Below are 17,536 nucleotides of genomic sequence, written 5' to 3' on the forward strand. Positions count from 1 at the left end.
CAATTCCTAGCAACCACATGGTGGCTCACAACCATCTGTGATAGAATCTCACACCCTCTTCTGGTATGTCTAAAGAGAGAAATAGTATTCTCACACACATAAAATAAATACATTTTAAAAAACAAAAAGATATCTAGGGGCAGTTGGGACCTTCGAGTCCCTGGCTAGTTCCTCCATCCCACAACCTGAGTACCACAAGCAATGCCTGTTCAGTACACCTCTCCCTAGTACCTAAGTGCTACAGGGTTATGGGGGTATACTCACAACTCAAACACTAGGCTGAGGCAGGAGGATGGAGAGTTGGGAGACAGCTGGGAATGTATAGCAAGAGCCTGTCTAAATAAACAAAACTTAAGGACTTCTTTCAGATTTGGCTTAAGAATATCACACAGTCACAGGTTTGAGGTGCAAAATCACACTCTTTAATGTCAATTACAATGTCACAGTTAGTGTGGTCCCTCGCTCTTGGAAGAGAGAACTAGGGCAGGCCTTGGAAGAACCACTTGTAAGGAAACAGTCCTGTGTAGTGTGGATGGTGCCAGTTGCCCCTGTCTGAGCATGCTCTCCACAATCTCACACAAGGAAGTCTTCTTTGCCCTTGCTCTGATCTGGGTGTTGCCCCTGTGGCCAAGAGCCCTGAGAGGAAGCTTTGGAGCTGCACTTAATGACTCTGGTTTCCTCTGTCCTGGCTGGGGATGCAGAGGGCTGGGGGTTCACTATTCAAAGAGGGTGGAGATTAGTGGCCACTGCCCCCTAAAAGGTCTTCTGTTGAAGCATCCTTCAATCCTTCATCCATCCATCCATCCATCTGTTTGTCCATGAGCTCCCCAGGTCCCCTCTCCCTTGTTTCAGAGGCCTCCAGCTGCTGCCGCCCCTGAAACAAAGGAGGTGACAAAAATGTGGGTACCTGAGTAGACAGAGGATGGATGAATAGATGAATGAAGGATGAATCAACATCTGAGTGGCTAAGCAGACAATGGGTGGGTGGGTGGATGGATGGATGGGTGGATGGATGGATGGATGGATGGATGGGTGGGTGGGTGGGTGGGTGGGTGAATGGATGGATGGATGGGTGGATGGATGGATGGATGGATGGATGGATGGATGGATGGATGGATAGATGGATGGATGGATAGATGGATGGATGGATAGATGGATGGATGGATAGATGGATAGATGGATGGATGGATAGATGGATGGATGGATGGATGGGTGGGTGGATGGATGGATGGATGGATGGATGGATGGATGGATGGATGGATGGATAGATGGATGGATGGATAGATGGATGGATGGATAGATGGATGGATGGATAGATGGATAGATGGATGGATGGATGGATGGATGGATGGATGGATGGATGGACATCTGAGTGTCCAAGCAGAGGATGAATGGATAGATAGAAGAATGGGGTTCTGCATGTCTAAGCAGAGGATAGTTGGATGGGGAGACTAAGGGACAGAGTAGAGGAAGGAAATGAACATGTATCCTCAGACCTTCAGTCACCCCATGTAGTGGGTTAAAAAGTTTCCCTCAAAAGGCATGCCTAGGCCCTATCCTATCCTATATAAATGTGACTTTATTTGAAAATAGGGTCTTTGAGAATATTATTGGCCCCAGGATCTTAAAGCAGGAGACTTCTGAATTTTGGGCAGGCCTTCCTCCTAGCGACAGTCACCCTTTCAAAGGGAGGATGAGCAGAGGACACAAGGAACAATAGAAGGGCAGCTAGAAGCCAAGAGGCTTGAAGTGGTCAGGAGAGCTGCAAAGACATGCCCCCCATACACATTCTGCTTTCTTCTAGAGTCTCAAAAGGAAAAGACCCCGCCAGCACCTCAATTGGGGATGAACACAGAGGTGACATGGCAGCCACAGGAGACAAGCTTACCTATGCTCCTGGTCTTTGTGCCAACCCTGTGCCCACTCATGCCCAGTGCTCACCAGAGACCTGCCTGTTCCAGGAGCTTTGAGGTAACCTGATTGCAACCAGCTGAGAATCCTGCATCTTTCCAGGGAGCCAAGAGAAAGACAGGAGGACCCATCACCCATCTGAGCCCTCCACAGTGTATAAATAGTCCCTGTCCTGGAACATGTTGGCCCTTGAACTTCAGACTGAGTAATTACCGGCCTGGCCAAGTGGGGCCTCGTTTTTGCTGCATATAACTGAGGAGGTACTTCCTGTTCTCCAAGGTTTGCCCTCTCTCTGCTCTAACTGCCATTGGGTCCCTGCATACTCTAGGGATGCCAGGAGTCCCAGGGGAACCTTGAAGCTGGCCAGCTTTCTCCCTCCCTCTGGGTATTTTCTAGTTACTGTCGACTCTTACCTCCATGGCCTGGGCTGCCTGTCTGTGTCCCTGACCACAGTGGTCACTCAATTTCAGAATGCTCATAGATAGCATGGTCCAGAGGGCTGGGATTGGACAGTTTTTCTTCCCACTCAAAGGGGCCCTTAGTCAGGGTCAGAGGGTATTTGTCTAGGATGGTACAAGGGATACACTGTGCACAGGTCTGAATGCTGCTTTGCTTGCCTGAAGCCCACCACAGGTGCCCAAAGCAGGCTGAAGCAGGTGGCATTAAGCCACCCATCACTATTGGAGGATGGATGAGTATATTATCTACTTCCAGTGGTACTGTCTCTGCCTATATGCTGCCTGGCTTCAGAAGCCTTCTAGCTTCCAATGGCGCTACCAAATACATTCCAACTCATCACGGGGGAGGGAATCCTGTGGGAATCCTCAAAGGCTCTGGAGTCCTTAGAATCTGTTTCCCAAGAAACACCTCTTTCCCAACCAAACCCACACACCCAACTTTCAGAGTCCAGTCTCCAGCTCTGGGTAATTGCCAACAGGAAGAGGTGTGGTCTTAGCTTCTCGGGTTGTTTTCCTGACAGAGGACACACTCTAGCTACCAGCTCCGTGACTGCTATCCAGAGACGCTGAGCAAGAGCGGGCTCCCTCCACTCCAGGTTAGGAGACCCTAGCTATACCTCAAACTCAGACCTAAATAGATCAAGTGAGCACGGTACTTACTGGTCTGTACATCACACGTCCCAGCGCAGCCAGGCTCCTACATGGGGAGAAAAGAGGGGACCTGCCATGGCTGCCTCATCTCCCTTCTATCCTTAGTACACATACGTCCTTTTCCCACCAGAACCTGCAGAAGACCTACTGCCTCAGCTCCCTACTCCTGCCTTCTCTCTGGAGGCTGCTGGCTGCTCTCCCTTCTCCCTCCACGACTACAGCCTGCCCTCAGAGTTTGCTCAGGCTGAACCACCTCTCCTTTGCTTGCTCTGTGAAATGGCCGTCCTCTCCTTCCAGCACCCGGAAGTCTTCTCTCTACTATGCCTGCTTCCCCTGCTGCTGTGGTCCCCAGGGTTCTCTGTCATCAAGGCACCTCCAGCAGTTAACGATTCCTCCCCTCTAGCCCCTTTTATATTTGAAACTCTGAAGTCAGCACTCTCTGCACCTTCAGAGACAGCATGACGAAGGGTATGAAGAAGCCTGGCTTCCAGTACCTTCTGCTCTGTCTGTCTCAGCACCGAGCCAACCAGGAGGAGGGGTGCGGAACACTGGGAGTGGACCCAGGATGTCCGGCTCCTGGCTCCATTCCCATGAAACAAAGACCAGAGCTTCTGCTGGGCCTACAGCCAATGAGGGAAGACCTCTTGGATCCTACTTAAAGAGCCAGTGAGGGAAGAGAAGGGTCCTTGACTCTATGAGACAAGGCGGGATGCTGAAAGAGCTGCAGCAAGGTTCCTGCTCAGGGGTGCTGGGGCCCAGAGAACTGGGACCAGTCCAGACCCACCTCTCTCTGGACAAGACATCTTACTTTCAGACCACTCTCCTGTGTTTTATCCCAAGGCTGGGTGGTAGCAGATTTGTTCATCTGCTTCTCTGGGGGGACAAAGTAAGGTTCCCTGAGGACCAGGGCCAATATCACGCAGCCGTGCCTGAGAGTTGGCTTCCCACTTCCCAGATCTAGATACTTCTGTGGAGATATAAATAATCCCCCAGAAAGGAGAATCAGGCCCCTAGGATCTTGATAAAGAAAAGGCAGAGGTGATCGTGACCCTGCTTTCCTCTCACCCATGTTTGGGCCCTAAGCTGCCAGGAGCACTCATAGAGCCAAGGGCTTCCTGGGAACCCCTCTTCTTCCTGGAACACTCCTGGGCTCTGAATCCTTGTGCATTCTTCTAGGTCACTTCCACTAGCAAGTCTTCCTTGATGCTCTGGGAGGCTCTGTCTCTGAGCTCCTCTACCCCTGTAGAAGTCCCTAGACTATAAGCTCCTCACTGGTAGGTCAGTGCTGGTGGCTACAAGTGCCTGAGCAAATGTGTACAGGCTTCAAGGCCGAGTTGCCACAGTGGTGCCCTTTCTGCTGTATTGTGTCCCCATCTCCAGGAACTTAGGCCAACCATCCAACCCTTATCTGAGCTTCCAAGGCCTTCCCCTTACCAGGATCTCTTCTGGCTGGCTGCCCACTCACCTGCTCTGCAGCCTTCCCATGGAGCACGGGCTGAGGCAAGGACGTCTCCAGCCTGTGTAGGAGCCACTGGATCAGCCTATAGTGGGGAGATGAGCTGAACCCAGGTGAGAAGAATTGGGGTGGAGAATCAGCGCAGATAACAAGCGTGCCAAGAGGCAGGTCATGTCAGAAGTCAACTCCAGAGCTCTAACTCTGAAGGCCCCTTTCTGCCCTCCCCATCCTTCCCAGGCAGCCCTAGCAGGTAGCTCAGCTCTGCTCCATCTACCTCAATATGTATTTCTAGTCTCTCAACCGCCTCGGGGTGTGAGCATTGGGTAGCACCCAGCCAGATTTTAAAATGGACATGGGCTTTGGTCCAACAACCCTACACATTTACTCCTGGTCAACAGATAGGGCATGCACAAGGTTTCTGATTGCAGGAAAAGTGTGAAACGCTTCTAAGTGTCCCTGTGTGGTTAAGTAAATGAAGCCCTGTGAAGCTCTTTGCAGTGATTGAGGGAATAAAGTAGAGTTGGTATATAGAGCCAACTCTGAGGGATGGTGTGTTGCATGTGCGCAGGTGCATGTATGTGTTTTATGCACATGAATAGGTGTATTTATTCATGTAGTCATACAGAGAACAGAGAAGGGAGGCAGGCACCTCCCCCCCCCCCCCCCCCCCCCCCGTTGCAGTAAAATGCGTTCTGTTGCTATGGTCCCCAGGAGCTCTCACTCCAGGGAGCGGCTCCAGCGCAATCCCCTAGGTGGTTAGTTGCCAAGCCTGGCACCCACACATCTCATTCCACGGGCTTTCACCTTGCATGGGTAACACAGCTGGAACTGCTGGCCAGCTGCCTCTCAGCCATTGCTTTCACACACTGTCCTCCACAGCCCCGTAAAACATGACTCAATAGTCAATAACTTATCAAACAGATTTATATGTTAAATTCTCAATCTACAATACAGCCAAATAATAAATTTACTGCCAATTAATAAAGATATAAACCGCCCACCTAGACAAGATAAAACCGATCTAGTCCATCTTGATCTGAACCATCCTCCTCTCCATCCTGAATCTCCTGCTTTTCCTCCTCTTCTGCCTTAAGACAACTTTGTCTCCGCCCCACTCTCTACTGTCCAATCATGTATCGCCTTGACCTCAACCTACACCCCCCTCTATCATTCTCTGCCTTGTTCCTTTGAGGCAGAGGCTTTCCCTAATTCTGAAACATAGTCTCTCCCTAAACCAGAAGCAAAGTCTCCCTCTAAGCCTAAGGCAGGGTCACTCCACAAACCTGAGACAGGTTTTCTACCTAAACCTAGAGCTCAAGTATTTTTCAGCAAAGAGCAGCAGCAAGCAATCCCCCTGTCTCTGCTCCCTGCCTCAGTGCTGGGCTTATAGGCCTGCACAGGACCATGCCTGGTTTTACAGAGGTGCTGGGATCCAACTTCTTTTCCTTATGCTCATAGAGTGAGCTTGCATAGCAAGCACTCAACCACTGAGCCACCTCTCCAGACCCTGAGGGACTTTTTTTCTTAAGTTTCACTTAAAGAGGATGTAAAAGAATACATGCAACTTGGTTTTGATAGAGGTGTGTGTGTGTGTGTGTGTGTGTGTGTGTGTGTGACTTGTTTTAAGACATGATCTGGCTATAGAGTCCAAGCTGGGCTTGAACTTGTGATGCTCTGCTGCCTCGGCTTCCTGAGATTACAGGTTTGTACTTGGTATATGTTTAAAGGAGACACCCACTCCCGTCCTGGTTGATGAAGAAAGATGCTGATTAAGTTTGCCTGGAGAGTTTGAGTCTTCACCCACAGTGAATGTTTTTAACTTTCTAATTTAGCAAATTAGTACCAGGTTAGAGTGAAGCACTGAGCCTGATCTTTGTAGGACTTGCTGCCTTCAGGGGGCTCACCTTACAGGGTCCCCAGGTGGTGGCAGGGAAGAGGCTTGAAAGGCAGGCTGGGGCTCTGCAGCTGGCTCCTCCTCATGCTCCAGGGGTCCAGGATTAGGCTGGGAGGGACTCTCTGTGAGCTCCGTAGGGGTTTCTTGGGGACCTGAGTGGTAGGAGAGCTGGCTTCAGCCAACACACTTGAGGGTATAAAGGACCAGATTTGGAGAAATGACATGGCTAGGTGAAGAGCCCTTAGAGACCACTCTAACAGCAAACAGCCTGGGAGGGAACAGACCCAAGCTTGTGAAGTCCAGCTGACTCAAGCCACTGGAGTCCCAGATTTCACTAAGAAGGGGTTTCTTTTTTTTCTTTTTTTTCCAAAGATTTATTTATATATTATATGTAAGTACATGGTAGCTGTCCTCAGACACACCAGAAGAGGGCATCAGATCTCATCACAGATGGTTGTGAGCCACCATGTGGTTGCTGGGATTTGAACTCAGGTCCTCTGGAAGAGCAGGCAGTGCTCTTAACCACTGAGCCATCTCTCCAGCCCAAGAAGGTGTTTCTGATGTCTTAGAAAGGCCTGAAATCTCCCCTTGCCTGGGTGAAACCTAAGGGGCAGTCGTGCACACTCAGGCTCAGGTTCCTCAGAGAGAGCCTGCCCTCTCCTGTGACCACTTAGGAAGCCCCTCCCAGCTCCTTCTCTGTACCTGGATCCAAGACAGCAGCCTCAGGTTCAACTTTCCAGGCCTGGATAACAGAGAGATGGGTCATGGTCAAAGCCAGCCTGTATATACCCCACCTCGGTCAGCTGTGCCCTGACCCCATGTGTTATCACATGTGTGCATACACATATGCATGGTGCTGATGGTGGGTCTATGATGATTAATCTCTTTGTTAATGCTATTCAGAATCACCTAGGAGAGACAGACCCTCTGGGCAGGTCTTTTAGGGAGTTTCCAAAGAGGTTTAACTGAAAAAAAGAAGTCCCACTCTGAATGTGTTGTCACCATCCCATATGTTGAAATCCCAGACTCAACAAAAAGGTTTAAGAGACAGACAGACGAACCTACCATCATTCACTTCTGTCTGCAGATGCAATGTGACCTGTTGCCATGGTTCCCTGCCATGATGGATGGTACCCACTTTAAACCATGAGCTCATATAAATTCTTTAAACATCTTTGTCAGGAATCTTGTCTCGTCATTAAGTAATCAATATGGTGACTCCATCTTGCTCCCAAATGTCCCCAGGTCCTAGTCAGCCACTCCTCCCATGAAGAACACTCCAATGAGAAGATCTACCTTCCAGTGGATGTTGGGAACTGGCCATAGCCTGCTGGAGTGGGCAGCTCCCTGGGCCCCAACCCTCCTCTAACTCATCACTTACCTGGGAAGGCACAGGGGGCTGAGGCAGGACTTTCTCCAGATTCTGCTCAAGCCACCTGAGTAGCCACAGGCTGGGCCTGTGGAAGAGTCAGTGATCAGTAAGTGGATGGCCTGAAATCAAGCCTACCTTGACTGCCCACTAAAGTCTAGGCCTGGCCAGCCTTCAATAACTGGAGAAGGAGTCAAGAGTCTAAGTTTTAAATGAGTGAGTGAGGGGGGTGAGTGGAGGGATGTGGTTAGGTGGAAGGCATGGATCTGGGTTTCTTGCAGAAATCACAAAATGGTTCTTTAGGTTGACAATGGGGACATGGTAACCTGAAAACATAATGATTGGGAATAGCACTTCATGTAAAATCCTAGGGTTTTAGCCCATGGTCTTTTAAATATATATATATATATATATATATATATATATATATATATATATATATATATATATATATTTTTTTTGTTTTGCCTTTGAGACAGAGTCTAGCTATGTAGTCTCAATTCAAATTTCTGACTCCCCTACCTCAGCCTCCCCAGTTCTGGCTTTATAGGGTTACAGGTATGTGCACTTGTGTCCAGATTGGTTTGTGGCTTTTATTAATACACGGAGACTCTGCAGTTACACCACGCAGAGGTGGCTGAGCCTGGGCAGGGCCTCTCCCTGAATAGACTCCTCAATGTCATTGTCCCTATGTGGCCTGACACCCTCACTGAGAAGGTTGCTTCCTTTGAGAGGCCATAGGCTGTGTAGCTGAGACACACCAAGTTCACATATACCTCATGGTGGCCCAAGCCCTGCTTCCAGATGCCACATAAACCCCCACACTCCCTGAAGTCTGTCTGCACAGAGCTTATCCTGCTTGCTTTCCTTCTCAGAGGTGGCCCTGCAGGATCTCTAGGAAGTATCGGAAAGAAAGTATATAGAACACCACCCCATGCTACATATAAGAAAAGTGAGGTAAAAAAGAAGGAAGAGACATGCTTCAGGTCACTTGGGAGGTGGTGGTAGACCTGCTCTCAGTTCTGTGTGTACTACTTGGCTTACTACAGACAACAGTGGCCCTTGATGACAAGGACTTACTCAGCGTCTCGAGTCCTGGAAGCTTTATCTGAGCCATCTGCAGATCCTACAGAGCCAGGAAAGAAAAGATCAGGAGGCAGGATGAGGACACTTTGCTCACTGGGTACAAAACTGTGCTTAGAAACTGTCAGAAGTTCTGGCTGCACCCAGGGTGGATACGGAGGGGACTGTATATCTCAAGAGATATGAACACTGTATATCTCAAGATCTAAAGAAAAGGAGGGATGTTTTCACCAGGGAGAAATGGGAGCAGGTTTAGCCTGATTACAAAAGCATGAAACACCCCCGGTAGCCATTAAAACATGTTATGCTTTATGTATCCGTTTAAAAATTAATTAACAGCTTGAAAAATATCCATGAAGTCAGTGGAGAAAGAGGAGGGAAGGAAGAAAAAAGAAAAATGGAGCAGAGAGGAAGGGAAAGGGGAGAAAACAAGCGAAGGGAGGAAGAGGGCAGGAAAGAGAGGGAGCAAGCACATGCCTGGAACTCCCGGGTCAGCCTTGAGCAACACAGAGACCACTCAAATATGGTCTCCACAAGGCCAGTGGATGAGCCACTCCCATAGACCACGAAAATTCTCCCCACTGCTGGGCCCATCCCAGTAGCTCCTTAGAAGCTCCCATGTCTGGAAAGCAGTCCTGCTTACCTAGGTCCCCAATGCCACAGGGCTCCAGGATCTGTGCTCCTCCCTGCTGAGACAGACAGGTATTACAGGGAGTCCCAGAAGCCACCTCTCCAGGCCCACAGTCCCCTGCTGACTCTTCCCTTACCCTCAGGTCACCCTGCCCTTGTACCTGGTCTGGGCCTCCCTCTCCCTCTCCGGCAGCCAGGTTCTGGCCCCCACTGCTGTAGACAGGCTGTGGCATGACCTTCTCCATGCCCTTCCAGAGCCAGCTCAACATCCAGGAGCTGTGCCTGCCAAGGGATAGAGACATGAGTCCACTCTCAGTCCTCACCCTGTAAGAGTGGCATTCCATAGTCCTGAAGGATTTGTCTCTCCCCCATGATGAGACTCTAAATCCTCACTCCCTCTCCAGAAAGATCCAAGGTACCCTTCAGTCCAAACCCAAGGGTGCCAGAGAGACCTTTGGAACCTGCCCTCCAGTTGCTCCATACAGCACAGCTAACCTCTCTGTATACCCCAATTAACCTGCCCCTACCAGCATTGGCATGACTGGCACTCCAAAAGGATGCCCCCAGAGTAGTGGTTCTCAATCTGTGGGTCTCAACCCCATGGGAGTCAACAGACCCTTTCCCAGGAGTTGCCTAAGACCATTGGAAAATGCGGATTTTTACATTGGGACTCATAAGTAGCAACAAGAATAATCTTATGGTTGGGGGGGTCACTGCAACAAGGGTTGCAAGATTAGCAAGGTTGAGAACCTTAAAGCCTTAGAGCCTTAGACTAGCTCTGGAGGCAGAAGCTCATCAGTTTATGTGAGGATCCCTATGCCCCTGTCTTTTGTTGGCCCCAGCCCAAGATCTACTTTTCTGGATAAACTCTGTGGACTAAAATGGCTAATATCAGGACCACTGGCTTCACTGGGAAGTCAGCAGCTCCAGCAGCTCCAGTCTAAAGCCACCCCAACACTAATTAGTGCACCCCAACACTGATGGCCTGCCTTCTCTTGGTAACCATTCCTCCCCATTGTGCTCAGAACACTCTCAGCCTCTATAAAAGCTCCCCCAACTGCTTCACGATCTGGGTCTCTCTGAATGGCCATAGACCCGACTCACAGCTGTTCTCTGGGTGCTAGTGACCCCCTGCAGGGGTAGTTGAGGGGTGGAGAGGGTAATATGGTACCTGTTCACCTTGGCAATGGCAACCTGGACCTGGGAGGTAGGCTGAGGAAGGTCAGCTTCCTGGGTCTCTGGCAAAAAACAAAAAATTCTAGATATCAGATGTGGACCCCAGAGAGGTCCATTTCTCCATTGCTACAGATATCAAGTCAGAGGCAGGACTGATGGAGGGTACCAAGGGGTTAAAAGGGGAACTTTTCAGCTCAGCTCAGCCAAAAAGCTCCCAGAAGCTTCTCCAAGCATCTCTGAGCCTCCACTTCATCATTCGTGAAGTGAGGAGCTGTTGCCAGGCTCTGAGAGGAGACCCCATGCCCCTGCCCAGCCAACCTGGATCCTGGCACTCACCTTGAGGGCTAGGGCCAGCCTCAGCCATGCCCCCTCCTTCCAGTGGTTCCTCTGGTGGCTGTGGGTTCAAATGGGACCTGTAAGTCTTGATGACATGGTACAGAAAGGACAGCCTCTCTGGTTCTAGCTAGGGATCTTTAGCTCCAAAGTTGACTGACTCATTTCAGATCATCTCCAAAGCCCTGCTGGCCTCATCCTCCACCAGGGCTCTTCCCTCCTTGACCCACATGGGCCCTGCACCCAGGCTGGAGCCTCACCTCCCAGCCTCAGATCTTCCAAGGAACTGTTCCATTTCAATGGCCAGAGAAGAGGGAGGAACCATAGGGCAGACTGGAGAACAAGGGCCAGAGGTGCCCATCCGTCTGGCTTCTCCCCCCCCCCCACGCCTAAACTTTCCTCTCTGGTTCTGCTATTTGCTTCTCTCTGTCCCTGATGCTTCCTCTACTCCTGCACACTGTGCAGTTCTAGACAACCACACATGGGCATCTATGTAGACACCCACAGGTGTATACCATACCTGGGCCTGGAAGACAGTGGGTAGAGAAGAGACAGATTTCTGAGCCTCTGGGAAAAAGCCCTACACTTGATATCTGACTTCCCAAGAGGTCATATGTATATCTATGCACACATAGACATGAATATGCATATCACACTATTGTGCATACAACAGTAATATACACATGTATGCACACATATACAAAACAAGTACATTCATATACAGACACTTGTATCTACTTGCATATACACATGTCAGCAGTACAACTATATTCATACACTCACATGAATGCATGCACGCACATGTGCACAGATTGTTACTGTTCACACACATAAATATATTGCATACAGATACATTTGCATATGTATAAAGACATAAATTTGCATATATATACATACGTGTGTATGCTCAGTCCCATAAGCAGGCATTTGCATAATTACATAAGTGTCTGTATATATATATATAGAATATAATATACAAATATACACATGTCTGAAATGTACACAAGTATACATGTGGCATATAAAATATGTATGCATACAAAGGTGTGCAGATGTATGAACAGACAAGTATATCACAAACACATAAGCTCACACTCAGAAATATGCACATGGAATCATGTGCACACAATAAGCATGTACATGCACCTTTTACAAATATACCCACATGGGTATGCATGCTCATATGTGCTCACAGCATACTGTCATGAATATACCATATGCACATAAACATATACACAAACTCTAAACCCATTTCCTAAATGGCTCTATAGTAGCCCAGGCACGACCTTTTTTCTTCCAGAAATACCTTGTCTCTGCAGCTCCTCGCTACAACTCCTCCACATCTGGGAAGCACACCCCAGCAGCTTCCAGCCTTGGAAGTTAAATGACCCTTGCTTGTGAGGGCAGCACTGGAGTTCATTCCCTTCCCAGCCCTGCCTCCTGGTATAAGGAGCTGATGGGCACTTGCCTGCCAACCTCCAGGGGCAGTGCCTGGTTGAGTCCTCTTGATGCCTTTTGCTCTGTGCACAGAATCTAGCATCAATTAGAAGCTAAATGAAATCTGCTTAATTGAGCTGCTAAATGAGTTGTCATCGGGCCCCTGAAGGGATGAGATGTCAGACTGGCAAGTTTTGCCATGCTCGAAGGAACATTCTAGAAAAAATTATTCCTCAAAATGTGGCACATGGACCAGTGCCAGCTTGCAAACTGCTAACTGGTCTATGGTGATCAGGGGATCAAAAACTAAGGGCTGGTGAGATGGCCCTGTGGGTAAAGGTGCTTGCTGTCTGACCTGAGGACACTCCCACATGAGTTATTCTCTGAGCTCTGTGCACGCACACATGATAAATAAATGTAATGAAAAAAATTCAATTCTATCTCATGTACCAAAGTAAATGTATTCAATGGAACACTAATCTTTTTTCATTATTTAATTAATTGTTTGTTTGTTTATTGGCTTCTTTTCTTTTCTTTTTTTAAGACTTGCTTATTTTATTTATATGAGTATACCACCAGAAAGGGGCATTGGATCCTTTTACAGATAGTTGTGAGCCACCATGTGGTTCCTGGGAATTGAACTCAGTCAGTGCTCTTAACCATTGAGCCATCTCTCCAGCCCCTGTTTATTGGTTTCTGGAGACAGAATTTCTCTATGTTGTATCCCTGGCTGTCTGGGAACTTACTCTGTAGACAGGCTGGCCTTGAACTCAGAGATTCACTTGCCTCTTCCTCCCGAGTGTGCCCCCACTGCCAGGCTTTTATTTTTCTTAATATAATATAATTAACACATTTCTTCCCTTTCATTCCTCCAAATCCTTCCATAACTCCTTCTTTGCTCTTCTTAAAATCCCTGGCCTCTCTAGTCACTGATTGTTGTTTTAAATATATATATACCGGGCACTCCTTACCAACCCTGCTCACTTTAGCATGTCTATTGTGTTCTCCTTGGAACACTGGTGGTTCAAAGACACTCGGAAGCTGAGATACTGTTTAAAGGGCTGGAGAGACAGCTCAGTAACTATGAACAGCGCTTGTGAAGGACTCACGTTCGGAGCACCCATCAGGGAGTTCACAACTCTGCTCCAGGAATCTGATGCCCTCTTCTGGCCCTGTGGGCACTGCACCCATGTGAACACTGCTTCCCCACCCCTCAAACACAAACACAAATAAATTGTTTTTAAAAGCCTACAATTAATTTTCTGCTTCCTGTATTGAGAAAGTCCTCCTACGAAACAAGTACCAACTGAGGGAAGTACTTCTTCCTATTCTGGAGCTATTTCTGAATCTCCTGGTACATGGACTGGTGATAAATGAATCATAGACCAGAGTCTAGAGTGTCTCTGCTCTAGACTCCAGAGGCTGGTAAACATGGTCACAGACGAAATATAGCCTATTGCCTGCCTGGTTTTGCAAATAGTGTGTATGTTCACAATGCAAGTTTGTATTTGATGTGTGTGTGTTCTTGAGGAGGTTGGTCACATGTACCATGCACGTGTTTAGAGGACAACCTAAGGTGTCAGCCCTGGTCTCTTTGTGCTTTTTAAATGGGTTAGCCAGGGTAGCTGGCCAATGAGTTTCCAGGGATTCTCCTCTTTGCTTCTAACTCCCTGGAGAAGCTCTGGGATTAAAGATGCTTGAGTGACTGCATCTAGATTTTACATAGGTTCTGGGGATTTGAACTCGGGTTTTTGTGCTTGCATAGTAAATGCTTCTAGCCTCTGCACTGCCACTGCCTCAGCCTCATAAACGAGTTTTGCCAGCAGCACACAGGCATGCTCATTTGTTATACATTCTGCACAGCTGTGCTCATGTTATAGCGAGCAGGGCTGAGCAACTAAGAGAGATGGCCTGGCCCACAAAGCCTGTCTCACCTCTCACAGAAACAGCCTTGAGCAAGCCTGTTCACTCCCTGGGCCTAAGTGGCCTCATTCAGATGTGCACTAAGCCAGTGACCATGTTTCCCACCACCCCCCACTTTCATCAGGTGGCCCAAGCTGATGAGTCCCTGAGCAGCAAGACCAGCCTGCCCCCCTCAGCCTTTCCCCTTACCAGGGTCTGGACCTCTGGCACAGCCTCTTCGGGTGCTGATTCAGGTTCTGGCTCTGGTTCCGGCTGAGGCTCCGGCTCTGGTTCCGGCTGAGACTCTGGCTCTGGTTCTGGCTCTGGTTCCGGCTGAGGCTCCGGCTCAGGTTGTGGTTTTGCCTCTGCTTTCGACTCTGCTTCTGGCTGTGACTCTGCTCCCTCCTGGGTCTTCTGAGGGGTCCCCGGAGGCTGAGGCAGCACCCTTTGGACCCAGCCCAACATTCTGACACCTGTGAGCGGCAGAGTCTTTACTGCACCTGAATGAGGGCAGGCACTGCGCACTCTCCTCACTCATGGTTTCCTTGTGAGTTGTGCACACCCTTTCTTTAAAAATTAGTCCTTCTGTAGGGCTACTTTTGGAGAGATGGTGCCAATGTTAAGAGCACTTGCTGTTCTTCTAGATTTGCTTTTTCATACATGTTTTACAGCACCCATGTCAAGCAGCTCATGAGTGCCCGTTACTCCAGTTACAGGAGATCTAATACTTTCTGCTGGCCCCTATGAGCACCCACACATGCTTGGAATACACACACATACACATTACAAATAAATAGTTTTAAAAGTTTTTGTGATTGCATGCAGCCCCTTTTCCACACACACTCCCAGATGTGCACATCTGCTTCTTGCCCCTGCTGTCTGAATTCTAGAGTAGGACACGTCCTATATCATCTGTGACCTTTGAGCATGGCTTCTTTTCTTGAGCATGTACATCTGAGGTTCCTTTGTAAGTGTCAGGATTTCATCTATTTCTATTATGGAGTAGAATTGAAGGCATGAATTTTGCATACTTTGCTTATCCATTTCCAAGCTGATGGAACTGAATATATATGAATATATATGTATATATATGTATATGTATATCTGCATTAAATAAATTGTAATGCAGCCCAGAACTCAGTATGTGGAAATTCTGGAAAGAAGAAGCGCATTTGTTGGAACAGGAGACACCCATGCTCTAACACTGTCACGAGTGAATCAGTCAGACTCCCTGTGTCTGTTTGCCTGTCTGTGAAGTAGGAGCCCTGAGGCCAGGCATGGTGGTGCACACTTAGACTCCAGCACTTGAGTGGTGGAGACAGAAGAACCTAGGCCAGCCTGAACTAAAAAAAAACAAGAGACATTGAGAGTGGGCAGAGTGTGAGGATAAAAGTCGTTAATAGATCCCGGCATTTGGGAGGCAGAGACAGGCAGATCTCTATAAGTCCTGGGCCAGCCGGCTATATAGTGAAACACTATCTCAAAGAAAACAAAACCAATCAAACAAAAGCTGATAAAGGCAACATTCTTAGACTGGCCCTCACTATATTTTGAGTTACCTGTTCAGATATTACGTGGGGGCTAGTGACTGGCTCATACTGAGGGCTTCATCAGGGCTGGCTGTGACTACAGAGACAGGACCGGTGACTTGTGTCCAAATTGTCTAAGATAACATCAGCCAGGTGCTTTACTGCCAGCTGACAGGAGGCAGAGACAGGTGGACGTCTGTACATTTAAAGACACCTTAGTTTACATAGTGAGGTCCAGACCAGGCAGAGCTACACAGTGAGACTTCTCTCACAAATAAATTAAAAAATAAATAACAATGTATCATCTTTTAGCTTTGAGAATACCCGGTAGACTTTGGTCATGGCTGATGATGAGCAGCTTCTACCTTATTGATACTATGTAGTACATAGGTAGCCAAGCTCTGTGAGACTCAATTCTTGCAGGATGGCCTGGCTCAGTGGTGTTATCAAAGCTGACAGGAGCAGAGGCCCGTGAAAGGCCACCCAGGGAAAAGGCCTACCAACGTTACGCCTCCCTGTTTATTTCTTCAAGGACCCTTAGGAAAAAAGGAACCCCTTGGGCTGGAGAGACGGGTCAGTGGTTAAGAGCATTGACTGCTCTTCTAGAGGTCCCGAGTTCAAATCCCAGCAACCACATGGTGGCTCAAAATCATCTGTTATGGGGTCTGATGCCCTCTTCTGGTGTGTCTGAAGACAGCTGCAGTGTACTCATATAAATAAATAAATAAATAAACAAATAAATAAACAAACAAACAAATAAATCTTTGAAAGAGGAAAAAAGTAAGTCCATAGCCAGCTTCTCAGAGCCCGTTGCCAGGCCACTTGACTGACCCTAACCCTTGACCTCTGTCCCAGCTCTAGCTCAGCTTCTCCCAGAACAGCCTCTATGGGGACAGCTTAAGCCTGGGAGGCAGATCAACCTACAGAAAAGTAACTGGGACCAGACACAGCAATGGGTTCTTCTAGTTCTCTGCTGGCTGCAGGATGTGGACACAGTGACTTCCTGGAGTCACGCGTTTGGGATAGGAGAACACACAGACCCCAGCCGGCTCCCAGCAGTCCTGAGAACCAGACCTGAAGAATATCCCCCTTCACACTTGTCTTCCACATTCCCCTGATAACACCCATGCACCTGACAATCTTGCCTGTCCCCTACTTCCTGTGATATCCATCCCCAGACCAACAGACTTGCCTAAGGGGACTCTGGCCAAGATGAGTATACTCTGAGATCTGCCCTTGGGCCCTGACTGCCTTCTCTTGACTTCTGCTGTAGCGGGCAAGCAACAGTCCTAGCTTGAATTTCTGAACTGTCTGGAGATTTTCTAGGGAAGCAGCCTCCAAGCCCAGGTTTTCCTTGACCAGCATCTTTATCTTGCTGCCCTCCCACTCCAAAGGAAGAGAACCTGGAGGTAGCTACTCAGGATTTGTGGTGTTAGATCACCAGTATTCTGAGAACCTTCTGGGGGGGGGAGCTAGAAAAAGTACAGATTCCTAGGTTCCCCCAAACCCCCTGGGGGTGTTGAGTTTACATTTCTCAGACACCAAAGTCTAAGCCACAGGATAAAGTGTGGGAAGCGAGCCCCATGACTCTCTGGCCTGCTCTAGTTCATCACCTACATGCCCTGCTAAAAGAAGGGCACAGGAATCCCCCAAAGAGTCCCACTGAGTCCCCACTCCATTTTGAGTTACCTGTTCAGATGGCAGCAG

At 48.5% G+C, this 17,536-nt stretch overlaps 1 protein-coding gene across 1 annotated transcript in view; it reads right to left on the reverse strand.

Annotated features, from left to right (window-relative positions):
• Positions 1-14,765, reverse strand: part of CNGB1 (cyclic nucleotide gated channel subunit beta 1) — a gene marked incomplete at both ends in the record, with an annotated part of 57,743 nt that extends 42,978 nt beyond the window's left edge. The window contains 11 exons of the mRNA XM_080936655.1: positions 3,030-3,066; positions 4,486-4,561; positions 6,381-6,522; positions 7,073-7,112; positions 7,752-7,827; positions 8,820-8,865; positions 9,466-9,508; positions 9,614-9,734; positions 10,624-10,690; positions 10,965-11,022; positions 14,511-14,765. Of these exons, the coding sequence (XP_080792781.1) occupies positions 3,030-3,066; positions 4,486-4,561; positions 6,381-6,522; positions 7,073-7,112; positions 7,752-7,827; positions 8,820-8,865; positions 9,466-9,508; positions 9,614-9,734; positions 10,624-10,690; positions 10,965-11,022; positions 14,511-14,765 (961 nt within the window). The remainder of the gene's footprint in view (positions 1-3,029; positions 3,067-4,485; positions 4,562-6,380; positions 6,523-7,072; positions 7,113-7,751; positions 7,828-8,819; positions 8,866-9,465; positions 9,509-9,613; positions 9,735-10,623; positions 10,691-10,964; positions 11,023-14,510) is intronic.
• Between the last annotated feature and the right edge of the window lie 2,771 nt (positions 14,766-17,536).

Source organism: Micromys minutus (assembly GCF_963924665.1).
Source record: "Micromys minutus genome assembly, chromosome: 24".
NCBI lineage: Eukaryota > Metazoa > Chordata > Mammalia > Rodentia > Muridae > Micromys > Micromys minutus.